The sequence below is a fragment of the Protopterus annectens genome, chromosome 2.part2, assembly GCF_019279795.1.
Source record: "Protopterus annectens isolate FY-2018-M chromosome 2.part2, PAN1.0, whole genome shotgun sequence".
Taxonomy (NCBI): Eukaryota; Metazoa; Chordata; order Ceratodontiformes; family Protopteridae; genus Protopterus; species Protopterus annectens.
The window spans coordinates 34,942,123-34,969,383 of NC_056730.1; the positions used below are offsets into that span (position 1 = coordinate 34,942,123).

At 43.4% G+C, this 27,261-nt stretch overlaps 1 protein-coding gene across 2 annotated transcripts in view; it reads left to right on the forward strand.

The window, feature by feature from the left end:
- CDK7 (cyclin dependent kinase 7) overlaps window positions 1–27,261 on the forward strand; it is a 614,495-nt gene that overhangs the window by 560,424 nt on the left and 26,810 nt on the right. For both annotated transcript variants that reach the window (XM_044063718.1, XM_044063719.1), the window contains 2 exons: window positions 3,181–3,330; window positions 6,992–7,139. In XM_044063718.1, coding sequence (XP_043919653.1) covers window positions 3,181–3,330; window positions 6,992–7,139 — 298 coding nt within the window. The remainder of the gene's footprint in view (window positions 1–3,180; window positions 3,331–6,991; window positions 7,140–27,261) is intronic.

Genomic DNA, 27,261 nt, shown 5'->3' on the forward strand with positions numbered 1-27,261 from the left:
ATACTACTAATACCATTTGCAAAACTGCATATGAGGAAATTACAATGGTACCTGAAAAGTGTATGGACTCAGCACAGTCACAGCTTGGAAACAATGATACCACTCATTCCCTGCCTTCAACAGGAGTTTCTATGGTGGGCACAGGCATGTCACCTCAACAAGGGTCAGCCTTTCACCTTACCCACAGCCAGGCAAACTATGACAAACATATGTATTGGGACTATGCCTGGGGAGCACACATGGCAGGGCAGTGCATTCAGGGCAAATGGACTACAGATCAGAGACACCTGCATATCAATCAAAAAAAAATGCTAGCAGTGCAGAATGCCCTAACAGCTTTCACGGACCTTCTACACCCAGGACAGCTACTAGTAAAGATGGACAATACCACAGTTATGTGGTACATAAACAAGCAAGGGGGCACACATTCCTACACTCTATGCAGGCAAGCAATGACCTTGTGGAACACTGCACTGTCTTACCAGGTTCAATTACAAGCACAATTCCTGCCAGGAAAGAAAAACACATTAGCAGACAACCTAAGCAGAAACATTATGGATCCACACAAATGGAAACTAGATCCACAAGTATTTGCAATGATAGTTCAAAAATGGGGACGCCCAGACATAGATCTGTTTGCAAGCCCCCACAACCACCAACTTCAAAGATTTTGCACAAGGACCTTCCATCCACTAGCTTGGAAAGTGGACGCCCTCTCATTCAGTTGGAAAACATTAACAGTGTATGCCTTCCCTCCACTGCCTCTTCTAGCAAAGGTACTGCTGAAAGTCAGATTAGAGAGGCCACAAATGATTCTCGTTGCACCAGACTTGCCACGCCAGCACTGGTATCCAATTTTAAGGAACATGGCCCAGGGCCCACAATGGATTTTGCCACAAATTCCTCAACTGCTCACCCAGCGAGACAATCTGATTCTACACAGCCAGCTCAAGACTTTAAACCTGGCTGCATGGCAAATTACCTAAACAACCAGACGACACCTTTATCCAAAGCTGTTATGGATGTCATTCTGGAGGCCAGGAGGCCCAGCACCAGGAAAGCCTATTCAGACAAATGGAAAAGATTTTGCGCTTGGAACCAGGCTAAAGGCCTAAATCCCCCTGGAGCCAAACATCCCTCAGATTCTACAATATTTAACTGAGATGTTACACAAAGGACTTTCCTTTTCATCTGTTAAGATCCACGCCTCAGCAATTTCAGCTCATTACAGCATGGATCCTCCTTTATTTTCACATCCACTCCTAAGACAGTACCTCAGAGTGGCTAAGAACTTAAGACCGCCAAGGAGAGCTCCAACACCTACTTGGGATCTCAACTTTGTTCTGGAAGAGCTTACACTGCCGCCCTTTGAACCAGCTTTTTCAGCTGATTTAAAATTAATTTCATGGAAAACTGCCCTACTACTAGCAATAACCTCAGCTAGAAGAGTCTCAGAGCTACAGGCACTAATGGCAGTGGAACCTTTCCTCATTTTTCATCAAGACAGAGTCTCTCTACGAACTAATCCTTCCTTTTTGCCAAAGGTGGTATCCAGTGTGGCCCTAAACCAAACCATTCACTTGCCCACCTTCTTCCCAAATCCCCAGAACAAAGGAGAAAGACTCCTGCACTCTTTGGACATTCACAGGCAATTACGTTACTACTTGGATAAAACTAAGGCTTTCAGAAAAACTGACCAGCTCTTTGTAGCCTATGCTACAGGATCACAAGGAAAAGCTATCTCAAAACAGACCATTTCTAAATGGATAGGACATTGCATACGTTTCTGCTACACACATAATGGGAAACCAGTACCTGCTAACATTAGGTCCCACTCCACCAGGGCTACAACTACATCAGCAGCCTTTCTCAAGGGAGTGCCAACCAAGGATATTCTGGAAGCTGCTACTTGGAGTTCAGGGCACATCTTCACCAAACACCATCACTTACCTCTTTACTCTAAGACTAGAGCTGGTTTTGCCACTGCAGTTTTGCAGGGCCTACTAGCTTCTTCTAACCCTGTTTGATTCCACCTCCCATTCTTAGCTTTGGGATTCAACCCAAGTGTGATGACTGCAGCAGGGTAACACGATGAACATAGTACAGTTTTGTACCTACTATAAATGTAGATGTTCGAGTGTTCACCCTGCTGCAGTCCAGGTTACCCTCCCTCCATCCCCTCTGAACTAGCTGAACTTATCTCTACCACTTTATCCTATACTAACTCTGTGGTGTATTTGCTTGTGCCCAAGGGTTTTTTTTTATTTTTATATAGCCATATTATATAGCTATATATATATATCTATATATATATTTTGCCTACCTATTGGGGGCACCTGACATCTGGGGCAAGAAAAACTGAAGAAAATGGCATCTGATGCCTCTTGTATACTCCTGGCGTACTGACGTCAGGAAAGAAGCGACAGCAAACGACGCCGGACCAAGACTTTGGAATTCAGGCCGACTGCGGGGACCGCCTGACGGCAGGATAACCCAAGTGTGATGACTGCAGCAGGGTGAACACTCGAACATCTACATTTATGGTAGGTACAAAACTGTACTTTTTATGTCTTTAGTGCTATGTATATACAGATACTTCCTGACAGAATCTGTTTCTCTTTGAGGTGATTCCTGTTAACTGTAGAAATTGACCAGTGTGTGCTTCAAAGCTGGACAAGAGAGGAAGGGAAGGATTCCTAATGTTGTGTCTGATGTCTAGAAAAGAAAATGAGTGTAATTTTTGGGTGAGTTGGGGGGGGTGGCTCCAAAATGCAGGTAAGTTTAGTTCCAACCTGTATGATTGACAGACTGCGGAGCTGCTGAGTCAAGTTATCCAGACAGCCTGTGAGGCTTGGAAGGAGGGATTGGTGTCTATATCGGAAACAAATCTGGTGCCTGTGTGGTGTCCCCTTCAGGTGCTTAACCAAGATGTAGTGAATTCTGAAGGGAAAGGAAAGTAGCCTGATATATTTTGTTTTGTAAGTACCTCACATATATGTACTTCAGTAGCAGTTATTTCTGCCAGCCTACATGCATGTTTTTAACAGATGTAGAAAATGTTCTGCACTAAAATAAACAAAACTGGTCTTGTCTTTAAGATGAAAGATTTTTGCATAGTTTCCAGGACTTGGTTATGACTTTTGTGTTTTCTGGTGGGTGATTGTTTTCCTTTTGATGTAGGGTATGACCAGTCTTCCAGACTATGTGTCGTTTAAAAGCTTCCCTGGAACTCCACTTCATCACATTTTCAGTGCAGCAGGAGATGACTTAATAGAACTTTTACAAGGTTTATTTATATTCAACCCCAGTACACGTCTGACAGCAACACAGGTATGATGTGTCTTTTGTTTTGCATTACTTGGGGTTACATATTTATTTCCCAGTGGTCAGTAATCCGTACTTGCGTGATGAGTATTGGTCTTTACATTGCTTCTTAATTTCCATTTGTGTTTAGAATATTCTTTACCTAACAAACGTGTCTTTTATTAACCTACATACATTGAATTGTTTAGGTTTTGACAAAAAAATTGTGAGTATAGGTCATTATCACCCAATACATTTTTCTGCTACCTTGCTGGAGATGTAGTTCTGAGGAATATATAAGTTGTTAGCAATCCTGTTGGATCTGCCATGTGATATCGGCCTGGTATAAGAGGTCAGGAGTCCAAGCCTAATCAGTTCAGGTTCGGTGTTTCTGCACAACCTTTAGGTCCCTTGGTGGTCCCTGCTTCTTCCATTGAGAGGTCCACCACTGAGTATTCTTATTCCTTATTGTACGGTCAGTGATATATGGGAAAAGGCTCTTCCTTGGCCTCAGTTTTTGAGAGCAAATTCCAGCTGCCACCTTCTCTAACCTTTTCCCCAATGGATGCTGCTGGTATTGGTTAAGACTCAGGGCAGTTCTCATCTGGAGTAGTCCTGGAGTTGGCTCTAGTTCCATGTTTGGTTATGAAGCCACCAGCCCACTCCTTGAAAAAAAAGATCCACAAGTTGCTGGCACAAACTTGAATTCACCATGTGATAGGGCTGTTGCTAGGTCTTCCACTGCCATGTGATTTTTAAGGTCCTTTTTTTAATAGAAGTTGACAAGGTGCATAGCTGCATGCACAAGAACAGCGTACAGCAGGCACTGGTCTGCTGCTTCTTGGCAGTTCAGTGTGCCCATATTTCAGAATCTCACACCTTCTGTCAAGAATATCTCATTTCTTAGTACTCCATTTTCCCTTTAAATTGTATGTACCCACACACTGAACAAAATTTAAAACAAAATAACAACAGCTGTCTGGAGTAGTTAAATACGTGCATTAAAATTCTCAGCTGGTTCTGCTGAAGACCCTCCTGAATATGCTGGCCTCACAATTGCTAACTCAAAGCCAGGGAGGTAATGAGCTCCACAAGATGGGAGCATGATAGATAAAATATCACCTACCAGATGTCCGTAAAGATATTTAGGGAAGCACCATCAGTCCTCTTTTGTCTAAACAAAGTTGATTGACTCCAGGGTAGCCAAAGCTGTTTTAGGTGTACAGATCCAAAGTAATCAAGAGCACAGTGCATACGTTTTAGAATCTTGCATAAGGTCATCGCAACCAAGATGGGTTCTTACAATGCAGGGTAACATTATCATTACAAAATATCTTTGTCAGCACCCTGTACATAAAATACTTGTTTCTAGCCGTAGAATTTTGAACATGCTTGGGGTGTTTGAGGTCAACCTCATAAAGCCTGAGATACAGACCATTTTAGTATTTAGGCATGTTGATAAGCACAGGATGCTTTGTAACCTGAGAACTTAACTTTTCTCTATTAAATATATAAGGAAGGGCCGGTTCACTATCAAAGCCTGCAACTGAGATACTCACCTAGCCTAAGTCAGATCAGCAAGTAGAACAGTCTTCCAAGTCAGGAATTACAAGTTAGCCTGATGAACTGACTCAAAGGGTGCCGAGTTGAATTTTTCTAAAGCATAGCTGTGATCTCAGGGAGGAGCCATCTGCTTTCTTGGTCAATAGATAATGCAGAAAATCCTTTCTGAAATTTTTACTTGGAATAAGGGCAAAATGCTTAGTGATTATAAGAGATCTCATTCTGCCTACTTTAAGAGCACAGTTCAGCAAACTAATAAAGCGATTTATGGAATCATTAGGAAGCTGAAAGCTGAGTCTCAATGGAAATGACATCTAAAACCAAAAATTACAAATCTTTCTTTAACTGTCAGGAAGTTAATACCGAACACCCAACAATGTTCAGAGCTAGTCCATGATAATACTGTGCCCTCTGACCAAAAGGAAATAACTAATGTCCTAGTTAACAAATTTAGTGCAAATTTTACTCTTCTCATAATGAGGATCTCTTGTCTGTTGCTTTGGAACACTACCTGAGTTTCATGATTTTTGGAAATTATTGTGACTGAGCTCATAAATGAGGTTTTAAGACCACTAGTTTCTCTTTTTTATGTACTATATTTATTAACCTTATAATGTCATTCTTGGTAAATCTTGCACTGGTACTTTCCTACTTAAATTGGTACGATGCACTTATTTTTGTTTCTTCATTAGTATATCTTAATAGATTGTTAGTTTTACTTTTAGCATTCATGTTCTTTTTCAGGCTGAACCTGAAAACAGTCCAGGCGGATCAGTGCTGTGCAGCATGAAACAAAGATAAAGCAAAGTGTGGCACTTGTGTTACTGTAGAGCATTGGGTCACAACAGTACACTTTGTAAGCTTTTAGAATGTTACAGTAGTTGTGTAGTTTGACAGCTGTTGCTGGTGTTACATTCTTACTGACTGTGATGATTTTTTTAAATATTTGTAAGGTTGGCTGTCAACCCCCCCCCCCCCAATTGTCCACTTTAATAAAACAAAATAAAAGTTAGGGGGAGTTAAAGTAGACATAGCCCTCCCTTACAAAGTGGTTTAATGAAATTATCTGTTATTTCCCTGTAGAAAGAAAAAAGGTACCAGAGTAGTCACTTCTTTTACCATGGAGCCCCCAGGACTCTGTGCGGCTGCAACACCAGTACAGTCGTTGAGTGGGCGGTTATAGGGAGTATTAGATCTTAAGAAATGTCACTTGGTGTTCTGAACCTGCAGTTATGCAAGGTCCAGTATTCTACATAATCACCTGCTATTTTATAACTGTGTACATTTTTGTGTCCTTCATTTGTGTTTGCTGAGATTCCCTGAGGCTTGGTATGTCATCCTTGACCTAACAAGTGATGCTGCAGTACGTGCTAGCATGAGGTGTACTTGTGAGTAAGTGTAAAACCTAAGGAGTTAAAGACTAGGATAAGGTCCTCAGTTTCTCAGCTGCTACCCACTGGAGATGGCCATCTTGAAGGTCAGGTGATAAGTACTTGGCTATCTGTTAACTCTCTCTTTCCTTCCTTCATTTTGTCTGTACCGTAAAAAGCTTATGGCCAAAATCCTCGAGTAAGATAGTGCCCATATATGAAGCTGTCTCCATACCAGTTGACGTTTGGGGTACATTCTTGATGCAGTTCAGGGCTCCCACTTATTTAATTCAGCTTGCTTGGACACTTGCTAATGACAACGTCCCTACTCTGTTTTTTTAGAAGGCATCTATGTGCTTAGGATTGGAGTTTGTTTTCAAGACCATGATTTCAGTATGCCTCCTACAGAGGGAATTGAAGGTAAGATGGAGGGACATCTACTTTTGTATGATCAAATCTTATTGAAATGTTAGTGTGGGCAGTGCCCAGTTGAGCTGCCACTTTGTCCTTTCAGTAAAAAGCAACCTGCTTCCAGATTTGTTGATATGGTGAATATATTGCATACCCACATTTACTGGATAGTGCTAGAATTAAGGACATATTACTCTGTTACATCTTGTTTTCTAGTTATATGTCATTTCCGTATTAATTAAGTCACATTAGATCAGCCCAGCAGAGGGGACTCTAATCTGTGTTTTCCTTAAAATGTATAACTAATATGTTTTCCTTTTTTTTAAATTTTGGTTCTTATGCAGGCATTAAAAATGCAATACTTTAGCAACAGACCAGGACCAACTCCTGGGGCACAATTACCGAGGCCTAGCTGTTCTCTGGAAGCTTTAAAAGAACAGCAAAATATAATGCTAGGTACAAAAAGAAAAAGAACAGATGGCACAGAACAAGGTAATATTTTACATTTGAATGTTTTACTTCACAGAAACTTCATTCTCATTTTTTTAACAGTAGTTATGTATTTGAAAAAGTTTAACCTGTATCCTAACATAGCTAAATTTTTCTACAGGCTCCAAAGATGTTTCTTCCCTTTTTAAATGGCACATTGGAATTTACAAATTCAGAGCTACTTCACTGGGGGAAGCTTTCATTCTGCAAGTTCATTTACAAGAGATTTTAGTATAATGAATTGCTGTAAGAAAGAAGAAGCTGTGATATTTAAGACCATTCTCAGTAGATCTGGATTTGGGATGTCCTCCTTCCTATTTCATTTGTGCAGTTTTTCTCTGAACCTCATGCAGTCTGTAGCATATGCACTGTATTTTCAAATGCCACAGTAGGAAAGCATGCCATATATGTTAGCCTAAAACAGCTGAACTGTCAAGATGCATGTTCTTCTATATCACTGTTGTAGTGTTCGTAACCTTAGGGATCTTCTGCCAAGGATAGCCAAACATCTGGCCAGTGCACTATAGCCTTTAGATCTTGTATGAGCCGTATGTCACACACATGCTCCTCATACAAGATGTAGGGCATAAAGGTGGTGTACAGATACAGTTACCCAGAATTACCATGATGCTGTTCAGAATGGCAGCAAAGCTCATTGGTCTGAACGTCGTTTCCTGTGCTGAATACTAGCCATCAGGTAAGTGGTCCAATGTTTTTTTTTCTTTTTACTACTTGTCAGCTATTTCTGTCTGTCTGCATTTGAATCCTCATTTGGCTTCTCATTTTGAGGTCAAACATTTCCTTAAATAGCATCCTGCATCTTAGGCCCCCAAGGAAGCCTATTTCTCCTCCTGGGGAATCTTAATTTTGTTTTGGAAAACTTGACTCGGGCTACTTTTGAGCCTGCAGTTTCAGCTTCTCTACAACACTGTACCTGGAAGACACTCTTATTTCTTGCTGTTCTGCTCGGAAGGTTTCTGAGCTTCAGGCCCTTATGGTCATTCCTGCTTCTTGATTTTTCACAGGAGCAGGGTGTTTCTTTGTACTTACTAATACTTCTTTTATGCCCAGGGTTGTTAATGAATTGTCCCTGAATCAGGCAGTGCTACTCCCTTCCTTTTTTTCTTCTCAGGCTGTTAGTGAGAGGGTCCTGCATATGTTGAATTAGCACAAACAGCTCAGGCATTATCTGGCTAAAATTAAGGTCAGTCTGACCAGCTGTTTGCTTTCATCACAGGACATTGAGTTTGGCTGTTTCTAAGCAAACTCCTAGATATCTAAGGCCATTTCCTTTTGTTGTTTTCATGGCAAATGTCTGTCTACTTCTGTTAGAGCTCATTCCACCAGAGCTGTTGCCTCTTCTGGTACTTTCTTCAAGGATTTGGATGACAATTCCATCCTTGAAGCTGCTGGTCTTCAGTGCATACCTTTACCAAACATTATACCTCTGATGCTGTTTCTAGGTTCAGAGCAGGTTTTGCTAGGGGATTGTTGATTGCTGTTCCCAGCTTTCCACCTCTCACTCTTTTTCTTGAGCTTTTGTACCCTCCCTAATGTGAAGAGTAGTGCATCAGTGGTATAGAAGTATATAGTACAGTTATGTAAAATCTTACCATAACTGTAGTTGTCCTTCTCTTCACTGTTGCAGTATTTGATCCCTCCCTCATCCCTCCTTTTATTTTGTGCTTTGATTTGGTTACTCACCTGACTAATAGTCTCCGTTTTCCATCTGCATTTTTTTCTTCCGGATGTGCATAACCTCCTTTGTCCTCTAGAGACTGTTCTGAGTAACTGCATCCGTATGTCACCTTTATGCCCTATGCCCTGTACTGGGAGCATTTGTGTGACATATGGCGCACATAGGATCTAAAGGCTTTAGTATACTGGTCAGACGTTGGGCTATCCTTGACAGGAGATCCCTAAGTTGAAGAATACTGCAACAGTGAAGAGAATAACATCTACTCTTATGGTAAGATTTTACACTATAGTTTCTGCGGACACCAAGTCATAAGCCATTAATATTGCCATAAAACACCAATGCTTCATCCCAGACACTCAGACACATGAATGGTAAGTCAGTGGCCACCTTCTCTGCCTCCAGAATGGCAGCAATATTTGAAAGGGACTGTCAGTAGGGTCCCTAATACAACCACAGGCCTGTGCTCCGCGGAGTACAAGCAGAAGATGAAGAAATTAAGGGCAGACATTGGGTTACTCCCTTGTGGATGCAGGGCCATCCCCACAGTCCCCATGAGCTGCATCTCTGTTCCCAACTAATGAAGGGTCAAATTTGTGCTTTATTTCCAGATGTGAAAATAGTAAGAGGCTTTTAGGATGTATGGCATCCATCTTTGGGGTTTATCAGGGGCTGTATGCACCATGTATCCCTTTGATGAATGCCAAGAGCTTACTCTTAACCCTCCTGTTCACAGGGAGTGGCCTGAGCTCTTCGGCCACTGCTTGTTGGTGTCACTTGGGACCAAATACTGTTCTCCCCAGGCCTCAACTCCCAACTTCCAAGGTCCAGGGAGTCCAGCAGCCCATAATGAAAAGGATTTACTATGTCAGTTTAGGTCTACCCTGACTAGGGCTTGCATTTCATTAACATGTAATCCAGCTGGTTTATGTGGGTGTAATTCATCAGTAGAGAACATGGTCCCTTACCCAGGCCAGGCCCAGTGCAGGGCACTTCATCTCCACAACACATGCAGTAGGTGCTTCCATGTGCATCTGTGCCCAGTTATCTAGCAGTCAGTGTGCGACAGGTAGACCCTTAGCCTCACATAGCACATCAGGCTGTGCATGATAGCTGCCATCTTGGAGTTGAAGGGCTTTCCATCCCTTCTGCTTCTTCATAAGACCCAAAGGCCCTTATCTCTAAAAAGGGCAAAGGAGACCCCACCCACCACCACCAATTATCTTCAGGAATGTCCCCCTTTTCTTTAAAGAAACAGTGAAGCATGTGGGTGATGTCCACTTTGAAGTTGTCTTCATTCCCTATTCCTGCCTACCTACCAGAAGTGCCTGAATGAATACCCACGAAAGAAGAGGAATAGTCTTGGATTACTCCTGTATAGTACCGGAGCTTGCTGTTAAGGGTACCATACGTGCAGCTTGAAAGCACCATGATACTTTGGAACAAGCTCAAGAATTCTACTTTTACCTTTTTTTTTCTTTTTGGTTGTGAAAGAGATGGCACCATTCCCATTAGTATGAGACCTTTCCACTAGTACATCTGTGTCAAGCTGCTGACAGCATTTTTTTCTGAGGAGGTCATAGCCCTACTTGCACCAGGATGCCTGGATGGTGTTGCTGGACATAATTAATGACTTGCAATACATTATTTTCTTGGATCACCTAAGGGATTTTCATTTGGCGCACTCTGCATAGCCTACCATTTGGTTTGTCTTCTACATCTAAACTATATACCAAGTTATCAGATCTTGTAGCAGAGGCCTTGCAAGAGAAAAAAATCTTTGCTCTTTTCTTTGCACAGCTGTCTCTTTGTGACCCTGTCCAAAGATTCCTTTTTAGCTTCCCTGGTATGTACATTCCCATGGATTCTCTAGCACACTGTCTACAAACTGAGACACACCTTCTCTGGTCCTGTATCTGAGGTTTGTTTTCATTGCCTTAGCTGTAGACATTCTTCAGTATTTTCATTCCTGCATGCAGAGAAGGCCTAAGAGATCATGATTCTGGAATCATCTATGAAGATGCAGCAGAATATCTAGGCTTAGGACCATACTGTGTCTTCTGGGCTTGGTGGTAGTCAAACCTGACACAGTCCTTTCACAAGTGTGGATATACAGATTTTGCAATGGATTGTAAGGTGTTCTCACACACACACACACACACAATATGTAGACTCTGATTTCAGGCCTGTATTACCAGGGTCTAGAGTGGTTGACAATACTGCCCAGTCTCCTTGTGGATCTTCACTGGAGCAGCCAAAACCCCTCACAGATCCTGATGTACCCTTTGAGGAACAGACCTTGACTTAAAGTTCAAAGGTGTTAGTTTCCCCTGACCAGGAAGGGGGCTGAATGTAAAACCTTCAGAGTCGCTTCAGATCTGATGTGACAGCCGGTCAGCCAAGTAGTGCTTGAGCAAGCACATGCTAAATTCCTTCCTGCAGAAAGGCAGTGGAGGTCTGACATTGAATGATAGACAACATGCCAGCAGACATGCACATGCTGGAATGCTTTTTGAAGTACTCCTCCAGTCATGTCCTTAAGTTGAGAGTTTAGCAGTCTTGAATGCCACTTTCTGCAAAAAATGGATTTTAGGGCATTTGACCTGTTTGACACCCAAAAGAGTGCAAACCTTCCCCCTGTTCTACTTGGTGTTACAGGGGCAGGGGGATGTTGTATGCAGATGCCTTCTTCCATGCTTGAGAGGGGAAAGATCCCTGCGTACCTTCCATCCACTGCCTGAGGTGCTGCACTTCAGCACAAATTTCCAAGAAGGATCAGAATTAATTCTTGTTTTCCCTCATTAGTAGACAGTGTTGTGGTTACAGGCTTTCAGGTCCCTGACAGTACTGGAAACCTATCTTGTACCAGACGAGGAAGTTCCCCCAGCATGTGAGTAACGGCCAGCTCTTAAGACATGGCTCTTGGTTAAGTTTCTTTAATTCCAGTTGCACCCCCAGGGATGTCAGACGTGAATGAAGTTGCTATAAAGGCATCTACCCAAGAGGCCTACTTTTCAAAATGGTAGAGGTTTTCCTTAGCAGGGAAAGGGTGTGTTGTGTAATCTCGGTCAGCATGCAGGTGTGTCTGATGTTTGTCAAGCACCTGTATGGTTTTTAGTCTTGGCAATTATGTTTTGTCTGCTTTTGCAGCCTTTTCATGGGCTGAATTGTGACTCAACACCATTTTCACAAGCAGTTCTGTAAAGGGGTTCTAAATCTCTATCCTCCTTAGAATAGTCCCCTTGCCTCCTTGGAAATGGAATTTCATGGTTAACAGGTTTGTTATCAGTTTTAGCTTGCTAGTTTGAGAGCATTGAAATCTGGCTCTTGAAAATGCTTTGCCTTACAACCAACCACTGTGACCACAAGATGTTGGATCTCCAGGTCTTAATTTGTAAGGAACCATATCTCGCCTTTCACAAGGATTGGGTGTCCCTTAGGTTTAAACAATATTTACTCCCAGTAGTGGTGTCCAAATTGTTGAAGGTAGTATCTTTGTTTCCTTTGCGAAATCAAACTAATTCATTACTTGCATGTGCACCACCATCAGGATCTGTGTGATAAGAATGCATGAATTCCAGAAGACGGAACAGTTCATCTCCTTTGTTGTGGAGGAAAAAAAAGGTTTGCTGAGTAACGTGTCTCTAACTGGGTTGATATTTCCAGTATGTTTTTGCAACATCTGGAAGACCACTGCTATTAAAGGCCATTAATCTAGGATTGAGGATGCTACTAGTGCTTGCTTCAAAAATGCCATTTCACATCTGCATTAAGTATTATTGTTTCCGCTATGACTGATGGGTCTGACCTCCTTTCGTACTTTAGTGCTTAAGGACTTGCTGTTTTTATCCTTTATCTGTTGTCTGTCTTCCAGCTCTTGTTGATGATCTTGTACAGTTTGAGATTCTTCCCATGTGTAGACCTGCTGAGGAGGGTCTTCCATATTAGCTACAACAGTTACTTTTTTATAATAGCAGTTGATCTGTGAGGAGGACCTTCCTTGGTGTACACTAATTACCTTCAGATAATCCCCTTGTGGCTCCTTCATCCAGTATTTGCAACTGGGGATCCCAACACAGATAAACAATGTTTATTTTTCAAAACTAGAATTTCTGTTTTTTTTTCTAAACCTTTGTGACATCAGAGATAGAATATTAAAGATCAGGAGGGATGCAGAAAGGGTTTGCCTACCTTCAAAAATGTTGTTCTGATTTGAGGGATGGATGTCTGAAAATATTGAAATTAAATGGATGTCCTTCAAGGATGCATCTGCAGTCATAACATATGGGTTGTCCTGCCTCAGGCAGCCCTTTTCCAAAGTCTGGGTCTGGCCTCGCTGATGTCACACAGCAGAAGCTGTTCGCAAGTGCCGGTCGGTCAGATCCAGAGATTTCAGCTACCAGACTTCTTCTTTCTTGCCTCAGCCGATGTCAGACAAAGTAAATAATTGTTTAACTTGTGGGAAACAAATACCTCATAAGGATTTCCATTCTTACTGCCTTCCTTGCTTAGGCCCAGACCAATCAGCTTGTTTAGCCTGCGCCTCCTTCAACCGACGGACTCTTAGACGCTGGTCGGAGTTTGCAGAAGAGTTTTTGGATCCGCTTATAAAATGCCGCCGGAGACCATTTAGCCAAAAACCGCTGAAACCACGAGTGTCTTGGTTTCGCTGAAACCGAGTCCTCGGTTCTTACTTCTGCCGAATCATAAACCGAGGCCAGAGTGGACAAGAATTGTCCGACACCATTCCATTGGACATTTCAGAGCTAAAGCAGCTAAAATTTCAAAAGCCTTACCTGCAAAGCTACTTCTCAGAGACCTTCCTCAAGTTCTCAGATTCTCAGCCTTACTGAGGACCTTATATCCATGATTAGGGTTCCCACCCTCCCCAGACAGGGCCTCCCACCCTCCCCTGACAAAAGGCCTAGGACTGAACCCCTGAACCTCTCCTCAGATTACTCCTCGATGGATCTGATTTATCAGACCATCAGGAAAGGCCATATTCTCCTTATGAGGATTCAGATGCAGAAGACTCTATTCCTCTGCCTCCCTCCTGAAGAATTTTCCTTTGAAACTTTGCATTCAATGAGGAACACTTTCAATGGCAGGGTCAGGATTTCTGATTCTAGAAAGATTAAGAACCACAGCATAGGCCTTTAGCCATACCACCTGTGCTAACTGTAGTTGATGATGCATATAATGATGTCAGTTCTGCCCCTGACTTTCTCACTTCCATTTGTATAAAGCCCATGCTGCAGACCCAGAAACTATATCTCAGGGCCCAAAGGTGTTGCAGCTGCCACTGCCAAAACCCCTACCCTCTGAAAGAGAGTCAAGAGCATTAGAGAGATGGGGAAAAGGTTTATACATCTTTCTGCCAAGGCATTAAACTGTCAATTCCACATGATACAGTACCAGGAATATTTGTTAGATCAGCTGAATACTGAACCTTTAGACCGAAAGTCCCTTCAGGATTTGGTACACAACTCTCAGCAGGTCAGTAATCATTTCTTAAAATGTGGCTATGATGCACTTTAGATCAGCTATGAACATGCCTGGCTAAAGAGCAATCCTTGCCAGACCATGTCAAGGCTAAACTCCTAGATGCTCCAATGGAAAACAAAGTTTATTTGGCTCCCCTGCACAGGAGATTCTAAAGAAAGTGAAGAAAAGCAAAATATGTGCAAACAGTAAAGGATTTTCTGCAGGTTCAACCTCCGAGGTTCAGCAGAAACTGGCCTTCAAAAATTGGTCCTTTCCAGACACCTCCAGAGCACAGAGGGCACAAGAGGCAGAGGTCAATCTGGCAGCCTGCCAACCAGAGGAGTAGTGCCACAGCTGCAACTACAACCACTTCCACAGGACAGACACAATGACTTGATGATTCCGCCTACCAGGGAACAACTGAAAGCTGTCTTTATTCTCAAAACTGGTATTGCATTACAAAAGACAAATGGACATTGCAAACAATAGACAAAGGATACAGGTTTCACTTCCACACTTTTCCAAGAAGGAGCGGAATGCCAAACCTTCCACCAAACCAAAAGCCAGAGGCTTTAAGACAAATCCACAATTTACTTCAGATGAAAGCTATAGAAAGGGTGCCATCTATGGAACAAGGCCAAGGATTTTATTCCAGACTATTCCTTGTACCAAGAAAAGAAAACCAATGGAGGCCTATTCTAAACACATATCTCATTGTGCCAAAATTCAAGATGCTGACCCTACAGCAACTTTTGGGCAAGGAGTCTTGGCTGGTGACTCTATATCTCAAGGAGGCATACCTGACCAGATTGCAGAAGACACCTCAGATTTCTTGCAGGATCAGAGCATTATCAATTCTCAGCATTGCCCTTTGGCTTATCTACTGCGCCAGAGTATTCACGCAATGCCTGGCATCAGTAAATGCACATTGCAGGCTTCAGGGAATTCAAATCTATCCATACCTGGACGACTGCCTAATACAAGCGGACAACAAGACAAAACTAATAAAGGATTTGGCCTATGTCATGCACCTGTTACAGGCCTTGGGATACACAGTCAACATCCAGAAGTCAAGACTAGTGCCATCCCAAAGGATAACATTTCTGGGCGGATCTGGACACAATGACTCAGATGGCTTCTCACAGAAGAAAACAAAAAGCAACTCCCAGTCTATTTCATGGCTTTGACAAGACAAACTCAGCTCACTGCAAGGAAAGTCCTGCAGGCCCTGGGTTACATGGCATCCTGCATAATCTTGATCCCGCATGCCAGGCTACATATGAGAAAATTACAATGGTACCTAAGGTATGTATGGTCTCAACACAGGCACAGTCTAGAAACCATGATACCAATCATTCCATGCCTGAAAAAGGAATTCCTGTGGTGGGCTCAGGCCTGCCAGTCCAACAGAGGGTTGCCTTTCAACAAACCACAGCCAAGGCAGACCATCACCACAGACCTAGGATGGGGAGCACACATGGAGGACAAGTGTATCCAAGGCCTATGGTCTCAGGACCAGCTGAACTTGCACATAAACCTAAAGGAGATGCTGGCAGTGAAACATGCAATCGAGACATTCAAATCATTCCTCCAGCAAGGACATCTGCTGATAAGGACAGACAACACCACAGTCATGTGGTACATAAACAAACAGGGAGGCACGCATTCCTACCCTCTATGCCGGATGGCAATGGATCTGTGGAACCTAGGCCTGAATCTCAACATCCAGCTGCAGGCCAAATTCAGGAAAAGAGAATTCACTAGCAGACACCTTAAGCAGAACTACCACGGATGCTCACAAATGGATGCTGCATCCAGACATCTTCAAAATCATAACAAGCAAATGGGGAATGCCAGAGATAGACCTGTTCGCCTCCCCACTCAACCACCAACTGAAGAATTTCTGCTCAAGAGTATACCACCCACAAGCCTGGAGGGTGGACTCTCTCTCTTTCAGCTGGAATGCCCTAACAGTGTATGCTTTTCCACCTCTCCCATTGATGTAAAAAGTTCTACTGAAGATCAGGGAGGAACAGCCAAAAGTGATACTAATAGCTCCAGACTGGCCAAGGCAGCACTGGTACCCGCTACTGAGAAGCATGTCTCGGGCGAACTCATGGCCTCTACCCCTATGGCCACTTCTTCTAATGCAGAACAACTTCAAGACCCTGCATCCAAACTTGAAAACACTGCAGCTAACTGCCTGGAAAATTGCTTAAAACAAAGCAAAACTGTTTTATCTCAGAGAGTCAAGGACATTATCCTGAGGCTCCCTCCACAAGGAAGACATACTCAGCTAAATGGAAGAGATTCCTCATTTGATCAAAGGGTACAAATATCACACTGGCAAACCTGGCACACATCCTAGAATATTTAGCAGAACTGTTCCACAATGGCCTGTCCTATTCTTCCATTAAGATTCACGGTTCAGCAATTTCAGCAGAGTACAACATGGATCCACCAATCTTCTCTCACCCTCTCCTCAGACAATTTTTAAGAGGGATCAAAAATGTAAAACCTCCAAGAAGACCCCCCTCTGCCTACATGGGATCTCCATTTTGTGCTGGAAAAATTAACCTTACTCCCTTTTGAACCAGCAGCATCAGCAGACTTACAGTTCTTATCTTGGAAAACTGCTTTCCTTCTGGCAATCACTTCAGCAAGAAGAGTATCCGAGTTACAGGCACTAATGGCAGTGCAGCCTTTCCTTATTTTTCACCAGGATAGAGTGTGTCTGAGAACCAATCCTACTTTCATGCCAAAGGTGGTATCCAGGGTATCCTTGAACCAAGCTATTCATTTAAACTATTGCACACCTTGGATGTACACAGACAATTACGCTACTATCTGGACAGAACTAAAACCAGCAGAAAAACTGACCAACTTTTTGTAGCATATGCAACTGGAGTAAACAGACAATTTCAAAATGAATAGGAAATTGCTTATACTCCAGATCCCGAAGGTTTTGCAACTGCAGTTTTACAGGATCTTAACTACACCATCCTTATCTTAGTACCTCCTCCCAGTTTGGCTATGGTATTCTACCCATATGTTATGACTGCAGATGCAGCCTTGAAGGACATAGTACAGTTTTGTACCTACCATAAGTTTAGATGTCCGATAGGTATGCATCTGCAGTCATATGTATATGTATATATATATATATATATATATATATATATATATATATTGTTTGCTACTGTTTGGAATTTTCAACATTTATCCAAATTTAGCCTTCTAGAGGGCACCTGGCATCTGGGGCAAGAAACACTGAGGAAATGGCGCTGCCTGAGGCAGGACAACCCATATGTTATGACTGCAGATGCATACCTATCGGACATCTACATTTATGGTAGGTACAAAACTGTACTTTCCTGTTTTGACATGTTTGCTTTGCTGAGATGAATAAACGTAATTTCTGAAAATTTGTATTTTTTTCAATCATACCCAAGCTGAAATATGCATACTCTTAGGTTGTGGAATGCACAGTTAGTTGAGTCAAGTACCCTCTAATGGTTAATAAGTGACTTCATGACATGTATCAACAGAGGGTAATCCCCCCCCCCCCATGTGAGAGCTTAACTAAGATAGGGGAATGAAGAATGTTCCAGTTGTGGACCAGAAAAGGGAGACCTTTGCAAGTCAACTACTTATAAGAAAATGACAATTTCTGCCCATGTACATGAATTTATTTTGCATATGCCATTTCTTTCCACCCTTCCCAAAACATACTTCTTTGCTACTGTAATTCTCCTTATGTAATCCTCTTATAAGGGTTGTGATCCAGGTCATGGCTGAAAAGCATCTGTGTGGGAAACGGGCATATGCTTCAGTGACCTTTGCACTTGGAACATTGAATTATTTAGCACATGTGGGGATATTCAGAAGAAGGTGGACTCCCAGCTTTCTACCCTCCAGTCTACTTCCAATATAGCCATGTGACTGCTTTCTAACACAGCTGATGGCACAGTCAGAGCAGTAGGCACCAGCTTTACCATCAGCCAACATACCTAGATGAGTCTGTGTGATTTTGCAGAAAGCTTTGATTTACTTCATTAATGCCCCTTTTGTGAGTCCGTGTTAGGACCTAAAGTAAAAGATGCACTGGCCAAAAGTCAGGAAGGTAGTAGTACTCTGTCTACAGTGGGGATCTGTTTTTCCACCACACAGAGGACCTATTCTACTAGGAATCGGCAGGCTGGAAAGAAGATGTGGTTCCAAAAGTCACAGAACTTCTTAGCGAGATGCTTTTGATGATGGACCTTCTTGTGGTAGAAGAGGAGGTAACAACAATGAACATCACCCTAGAAGCACAGGTTGACTGCATAACTAGGGCTTTCATATTCCCTTTACTGACAAGTCTGACTGCTGCATTCTGGAGGCAGTCGGGGGCACTTATCTCTGTACCCACAAGCCTGGCAAAGCATAACTACAGATTCATGGATGGTAAACATAATCTCCAGAGGCTACTCCATACCATTTTCAGATTCCCCTGTCAAGAAGAAAGTTCCCCATGTTCCACCAGTCAGTGGGGACTCGCAGCAGAAATTTCCAAGCTACTAGAACAAAGGGTCCTCCAACTGATCCATGAAGACCAGTTAGAATCCAGAGTCTACTCAAGGTTCTTTTTAGTACCCAAGAAAACAGAGGACCTTTGACCCATCTTGGATCTGAGCCATTTAAATTTAGTATGTCAAACATACAAAGCTCTGGATGATCCCACGTCAGTCCATGTGTTTGTGCTGAGGAAGGATAGTTGTATATACCCCATAGATCTCAAGGATGTTTGCTATCATGTGAAGATAGAGAAGCATTCTGGGAGATTTCTGCATTTCCAGTTGTGAGCCAATAATTATAAGTTCAAATCCCTGCTATTTGGTCTCACCACAGCCCCCAGAGTGTTCAACAAGATAAAGGCAGTGGTTGTAGAATGTCTTTGCCTGCTAGGAATCCATATTTTCCTATACTTTGATGACTGGCTTCTGACCACTACCTCCAGTGACCCGTTAAACCATCTGAACCTTTTGCTCCATCTGATGCAAGACCTAGAGATCACAGTCAGTCTATCCAAAAGTCATCTTACACCAACTCAGCATATACAATTTATCGGATGCCACCTAGATACAAGTTTACAGATCACTAGACTTCCTCACTACAGGGTGCTCTTCCTGCACCTGACAGCCACTCAAGTACTCCATCACCTTTCTCCTCCAGAAAGATAAATTCTCCCCCTACTGGGTCTAATGGCATCTAAAATCCTCTTGGTACCATTAGCCAGATTTTGCATGATAGTGCTTCAGTGTGCCATATTGGTGCAGTAGCCACAACTGTATCCACCACTTCATGCCAAAAATCTGACTCACTCAAATTTGCACGAAACACGCATCTTGGTGGATAACATCTCCCTCAGTGACAGAAGGGTGTCCATTTCTTATGCCCCCCCATGTGGCTGTAGTTACCACAGACATCATTTTAGGGTTGGGGGCATTTCGAAGGGAAGTGGTCACATACAGATGTCAACCTTTACATTAATGTCCTGGAGATGATGGCAGTTCTTCTAGTGCTGATAGCATACCAGGATGCCCTCCCCAGGGTGTGTTGTCTGTACAGACAGACAATATGTTTGTGGTAGTACATAGGTTCGTATGTGCGTACTAGGCTATTGGCCCTGGAGACTTTACAAGCCTAGCCCATAGAAGTGGCTTGCACTCAGCAAACAGAACAACACACTACACCCCTACTCCCCATGTTGAGAAGCCATAATTTAATAATGGTCTTTGGCTCTTGTCTTCTCTCTAGCAGTGCATATATTGGGGTCATCCAGTGTACTGGTGGACAAAGTGAGCAGAGCTATCTTAATACCCCACAAAGTTCCTCAGTCCAACAGTGAAAACTATGATCTTAAGTTACTGCAACTTGTTTGCATCCTATCTAAACAAGTGCAGCAGTTACTTTGCCCTGATCCATCCATAGAGATAGTCACCAAGGGATGCTCTAGATCACAATTGGCTCCCAGGTCTCCTCTGTGCCTTCCTCATTGTCCTTGATAAACAAATTCATCCAGAAAGCAAGAATGTGAATAGCCAGTTTAATCCTTATTGCTCCATTCTGACCTCGACAAACATGGTTTCTGTTGTTTGGCCCCTACTAGTACATTCCCCATGGATGTTGGATCATTATCCAGACCTATCAGCACACCTGGCCGGTTTGCTTTCTCTGGACCTAAAAGCCATGAAGTTAACTGCTTGGTTCCTTCAGTTCTAACATTAGCCAGAGATGCCAGACTCCCAACTTTGGTTGTTCAGAACACATCAGTGTCTCAAAAACAAACTAGTCAGAAGATCTATCATAGCAAATGGAATAAATTTTCCATTTGAGCTATACCAAAAGGTTTAGACCCTCTTCTTTGCTCCTATTTCTTCCTTATTAGAATTCTTGTCTGAGCGTTTCCACAGCAGCTACAGTTATTCCACTATCAAAGTACAATTGGCAGCTGAAAGTCTTAAAGGCCTTCTTGAAGGAGACTTTTCTCCTATGACTACCTATTAGAGACCTGGTACCTCCGTGGGACATTACTATTATGTTACAGGCATTGACCTAACCACACTTTGAACCAGCAGCTTTAGTTAAGTTGAAGTTTCTCTCCTGGAAAACAATTTTTCTGGTGGCAGTTACATCTGCCAAGCAGATTTCAGAGATGTGTGCACTTTACTGTAAGCATTCCAATTTAGTTTTTCACATAGAGAGTTTCTGTAGGCACTAAGGCATCTTTCATTCCAAAGGTGGCATTTGAGACCAGTTTAAATCAGTCAATCTACCTGTCTTTTTTCCAAGGTTCTCAAACAAATGGAAGTACATTCTAAATATGATGTACATTCATTATTGACTTAGTCCTATCTTTATATGACCAGACCTTTCTCGAAATCAGATCAGTTGTTTGTGGGGTTCTCAAAACCAAAATTGGGCAAAGCAGTGGCCAAGGTTACTCTGTCTAGATGATGGCTACCTGAATTTATTGCTTTCATGTATAATGAAATGAGCTTGTCCTTACATTCCATGCCTAAGGTGCATTCCTCAAAGGCAAGGAGTTTTTGAGTTGGGGTCGACAGCCCCTGCTTTTGGAGTAGTCTCTCCAGCTCGGAGCTTCAGCTTTCAACAGCTTGGCTCTGGTCCTCTGTCAGGGGAGTGGAGCTAGGAGTAGCTCCCTCAGACTCTGATGTGTCTCTGGTACCTCAGGTACTGGGACTCTCGGTTACAGGAGGCCAGTGTCTGCTTCTGCCTTTGATGTTGTAGAAAGAATGTTCTGTAAGGAGATGGGTCAGGTTTCCCCTGACTGGTGTCCCATCCCTTTCTCATCTGGGTCTGAGACCAGTCATCAGTCTACTCCTGGACAGTCTGCTTTGGTTGGTCTCCAACCTGCTTCCTTAATGGAGATTCCTGCCTCTTCTTTCTCTCCTCGGGCATCACCAGAGTGAGAAGTTTCAAGAAGAGGAGGTGTAAGAGGTAACACCTGGACTCTCCAGAGGAGTCTCTCACGGATGATACTGACCTCGAGGAAGGAGAGTGGTCCCCAAGTCTGTACAGAATGACGCCTCATTTGGCGAGCTCTTGAAGCTGCTTTCCCAATAAAGAGGTTGGACCACTGAAGCCACCTCTCTGAAGGAGTCTGTAATTTTAAGAGACCTTCGATGTGGGCCCATCCATGCTTCGGGTAGTTCTACCCTGCACGTGCTTATAGACTTAGTGTCCTGGAGGGCATGGAGGAAACCTGATGCAGTAAAGCTCATTCCCAAGAAGCCCAATAAAATTCTTGCACCTCCAAGGACTGGCCACATTGAAGTAAGGGTCTGGTCATTGATGAGATTGTGGTGACTGCTGCCCTCAAGAAGGAGATCTTTGAAGAGAGCTGTTTGGTCCATCCCCCAAATAGGGAGTCTCAGGCTTTAGGGAGTGAAATACTCCTATTTCTCAGCTATGTTTGTGTTGGGGGAACTTGACCAGACTCTGTGATGTGGTGTCTGAAGTGTCGCGGACTGTTAAGACGCAGCAGTCTCCAGACATTCAAAAGACTGGAGACTCTGTTGTCTACCTTGCTATCTGTTGCCGACATCTCCATAAGGCCAGTTTCTAATGCAGCCAATGGAGCATCCTGAGCAGCTGACTCTGGCAATGACAAGTAATGCAACCCTTGGATGCGATTATGCAACTTTGCGGATTGCTTCAAGGCATCCTTCATCAATGCCTCATTTGATGGCTCTTTTGTTGCGCTGGCCAAAAATTAAGGGCACTCTAGGAGTGAGCAAGACAGGAACACTCTGCTGTAGGAGTGCGTTTTGCCACTCCTCAGCGAACCTTTTTGAGGAAGCATAAGTGGGACAAACACCTCTTTTTCAGAAAGTTGCAGCAATCTGTGTGCATGTGTAGATCCTTATGTCGAATTGGCTTTTACATCAATGTGTGAAAAAGCTGGTACAGTTGAGAGAAAATCAGCTGATCGAAAGGTACCGGCTTTTTAACCAGTAGATTGCAGTACAGTAGGGATCGGGGTATATGTGCCTTTTCACCACAGTATTGTGATCTTTGAGGTGGCATGTATAATTAATAGGGGTGTGTGGGGCTGCAGGAAGGCTTGCCCCCCCCCCTAAACTTTTTTGTTTTTTTCTATCCTTTATGGATCAGTCTTTACATTTTCAACAGACTGTGTGTATATATATATATATATATATATATATATATATATATATATATATATAATATACACACACACACATACATACATGTACACAAGGGATCCGTACAGATCCCCGACTGCACTTTCCACTGAAGCAGAAATCACCGAGCATACTTAACCGAAAGTGCTGTTCACTGAAGCAGCACTTTCGGATAAGTATGCTCATTGTGCCAGTCATACTACGGTACGGATAAGGGAAAATTCCTGTTCCCTTTTCCCCACTGTTGTGCGACCTCGGAGTGAGAATATTAAAGTGGGGGGCACAGGGGGGCTTGCACCCCTGCATAGAAGTAGGTTTAATGTTTTTTTTTTTTAAAACATACTTTACCGTAAGCGCTTTTTCGGTGAAAGCTCTTTCGGTAAAGTATGTTCAGTGATAATGGATTAGGACTTTTGATCTTTCGGTCAAAAGTCCTAGATCCATACACAGACACACACACACACACACACACACACACACACACACACACACAGAGACACACACACACACACACACACACACACACACACAATGTTTGTCTCTCCCAAAAATAAGCTTAACAGCTTAAGTAGCTGCTGAAGAATATGCTAAACTATGGTGGCTAGAGAATGAGTATTCTCGTGCTCGTCTGTATGATCGAAGTGGATATTCACAACTGTAGGCAGTACATAGGAATTAAGCTTCTGGCATGCTGCATAAAAGTACTTGTATGCTTAGTAGTTGCAAGCAGGATGGTAGATAAGTATTGAAATCAAGATTTGGTACAACCAGCTCACTGATGTTCTTTGTGTTTCACTGTTGCAGTCATCAACTGTGGGTTATCCCTGCTGTGGTAGCCCTCAGCCGGCCCGAATACCAGAGTCAATGTTTTTGTGGGCTGACTGCTGTCGCCTGTAGTCTGACATCAGGTCATCAGTACTATAAAGCAAGACAGCCGAAGTCATTACATCAGTCTTTCTTGCCATGGAGTCCGTAGCAGAATTAGATCGCACGAGTGCCAGTTGGTCGCTACCAGAAGTCAAACTTCAGCAGAAAACATCTAAAGCGAAGTACTCTGTTGGGAACCCTTTTTTCTTGTTCTAACCGATGTCCGAAAAAGTTAACATTTGTCTCACCTGTGAAAAGCAGAATCCCACACCGAGACATTCATTCTTACTGCATCACTTGTTTAGGCCCAGACCACAACGTTCCTCGTTGCCTGTTCTGTGCCCTCTTTAATGCGAGAACCATTTGCCGTAGAGCTCTTTTTGTAGACAATTATTTTTGTATTCTGTCTTCGAATTGCGATATGGTGTCCGTCGGCCAACAGTCTGCCGACACTCTGAAAAAACGTAAAGATAGAGACAGGCCACACAAGGCTAAGCCTTCCGATGACGCTACCACTAACAAGTCGTCAGTTCTCCGGAATTCAGTGTGGGGCTTTTGCAGACCCTGATGCCCGACTCACTTTCGACGCAGGCCTCTAACGAGCCTTTTGGTGTCAGGTATGCCACAGAAATCCACTTTGTCTTCCAAGCCTTTGGCTGTCTCTGCCTCGGTTGGGTCCGGAGCCACAACGCAGGCACCGACTTCCGAGAAGACCGTTCTCACTACCGAGTCTAGACAAAAAACGACATCTTCTCTTCCAACTGTCGTTTCTCAGAGACCGACAGATTCTCTCAGACCTTGAAGCCAGGCCACTCCTAGCAAATCTGCTTCTAGCCACCATCTTGTTACTGCTCCCTCATTGCCAAGCTCAAATGCTTAAAATGGCGGAGGATCTCGTCTCCCTTATCTGAGGTACTCAAGTCCCCACTCCAAAAAGGAAAAGGCTTACTTCTCAAAAAATTATGACAGACCAAGAGTCTGAGGAATCTGATTATTCTGCCTTTGAAGAGGAGCAACAGCCCTTAACCGTTTGAGGATTCAGATGCAGAGGAATCCATCCCCTCTGCCTCCCCTCCAGAAGACCTCTCCTTCGGGGAAACCTTTCACTCCCTCAAGAAACATTTTCAGTGGGAATCTCAGGACTACCCATAGTCAAAGAAACTGCTTAGTTTCTGGACCTGCCCCAGCACAGACCCCTGGCCAATCCCACCTATTCTAGAAGTGGTGGATGATGTTTTCCTTGAATCCAGCTTGGCCCCTGATGGCCCTGCCTCCTGCTCCAGCTAAACCTGATGGGTACTACAGAGTACTGGATTATCACAATTACCTGTACAGGAACCCTGCTGCAGACCCTGAGGTCATTACACAGGGACCCAAAGGAGCTAAGACTAGTTCTGCCAAGAGTCCACTTCCTTCTGACAAAGACTCCAGAGCTCTGGACAGATGGGGTAAGAAAGTATACACCTCTGCAACCTTAGCTATCAGAGCACTCAATTGTCAGTTCCATATGTTAAAATATCAGCAACACACTTTGGAGCAATTAAAACAGTAGATTGCTACCTCTCCTGATGGAGCCAACCCAAAAGAGCTGGCAGAATTACTACACTCTGCTTGTCAAGTGGCCAAGCACTCATTACAATGTGGATATGACACCCTAGAAACCTCTAGGAGGGCAGCAGTGACAGGATCTGTTATTAGAAGACCTGCATGGCTGAAGGAACAACCTCTCCCTGATCCCATCAAGTCTAAACTTATTGGTGCACCCCTAGATAGGGAATGCCTGTTTGGGGAAAAATCAGAAGAGGTGCTTAAAAAAGATGGAAGACACAGCAAAATCTATGCAAACAGTAAAAGATTTCATTCAAGTTCAACCGCCCAGATTCAGCAGGGACTTCCCCTCTAAGCACTGAGCCTTCCCTGCACCCAGCAGACAGGGCCAAAGTAAGCCAGCAAAGAAGCAAACAATGGACCATTTCCGCCTCTAAGCTTCTATGGTAAGCACTCACATTGACTCCCCCCCCCCCCCGCCCTCCTTTCACTCATCTAAAACTAGGAGGAAGGCTCACCCTCTTCAAGGACAATTGGGTTTCTATAACCAAGGACCAATGTGTATTAAAAATCATTTCTCAGGGATACAGATTCTCCTTCAGTGAACTCTCAATTCCAAGAAGGTACCCAGACCTCCCCCCAAACCAGTGAGCAGAGGCATTAAAACAGGTAAAAACACTAGTATCCCAGGGATCAGTAGAACCTGTTCCTCCGGATCAAAGAGGAAAAAGTTTCTTCTCCAGACTTTTCCTTATTCCCAGAAAAGAGGGCACTTGGCGCCCCATTCTGGATCCATCCAAACTGAACACCTCCTTTGTGGTCCCCAGATTCAAAATGCTAACCTTGCAGCAGTTCCTGCCTATGCTCACACAAAATGCCTGGCTGGTGACACTAGACCTAAAAAGATGCCTACCTCCACATCCTCATCAGGGAATCGTGCAGAAAATTCCTGCTATTCAGAGCAGGCAGACAACACTTTCAGTCCTCTGCACTGCCCTGTGGCTTATCTGCTGTTCTCAGAGTATTCACCAAATGCTTGGCCCCGGCTGTTGCATTCTGCAGACAGAGAAATATACAGATTTACCCTTACCTGGACAACTGCCTCATTCAGGCAAACAGCAAAAAAAAAGTTGCTCCAGGATCTTCTCTTTGTCAAAAAACTCCTAACTTCCCTAGGATTCACCATCAACGAGAAAAAAATCAAAGCAAACCCCACCAGGAAAATTGTTTTCCTAGGGAGGCCTGATATTAGAAGTCACCTCTGAGGAAGTTCCTGCAAGCTGCTTGGGACACATCTTAGCTTCCTTCTCATCCATCCCTCTTGCTTCACATGACTTCAGTGGTGCCAAGGCTGTTGGGTACCCTTTGGTGTCAGCACTCGGCCTCCCTTCTCTCACTGATCCCTTGCTTAATCAAAGGGTGAGAGAAGAGGAGTGGGTCTGAATCATAATGGGCAGACATGGGTGAGGCCTAAATATTTTTTCCATGCAGACAGAGTCTCCTGAGGACTAATCCCTCCTTTGCCCCCAAGGTGGTATCTGATGTCACCCTTAACAAGGCCATACACCTTCCCATCTTCCCACCCCAACCCTCAAAACAGAAAGAAATTCTACAATCACTAGGCGTGCACTGACAAATTCAGACTGTCCTGGATACTGTAGCCATTCAGAAAAAAACTGACAGAATTCTTGACCAGATTCCCCCAGGGAGAGAACTAACCCTCTCTCCAAACAAAACTCCAAACAATGGTTCACACTGTATCCATTTTTCTACGAACTACGGAAAAAACCCTCTAAGTCAGTCCATCCGTAGCCACTCC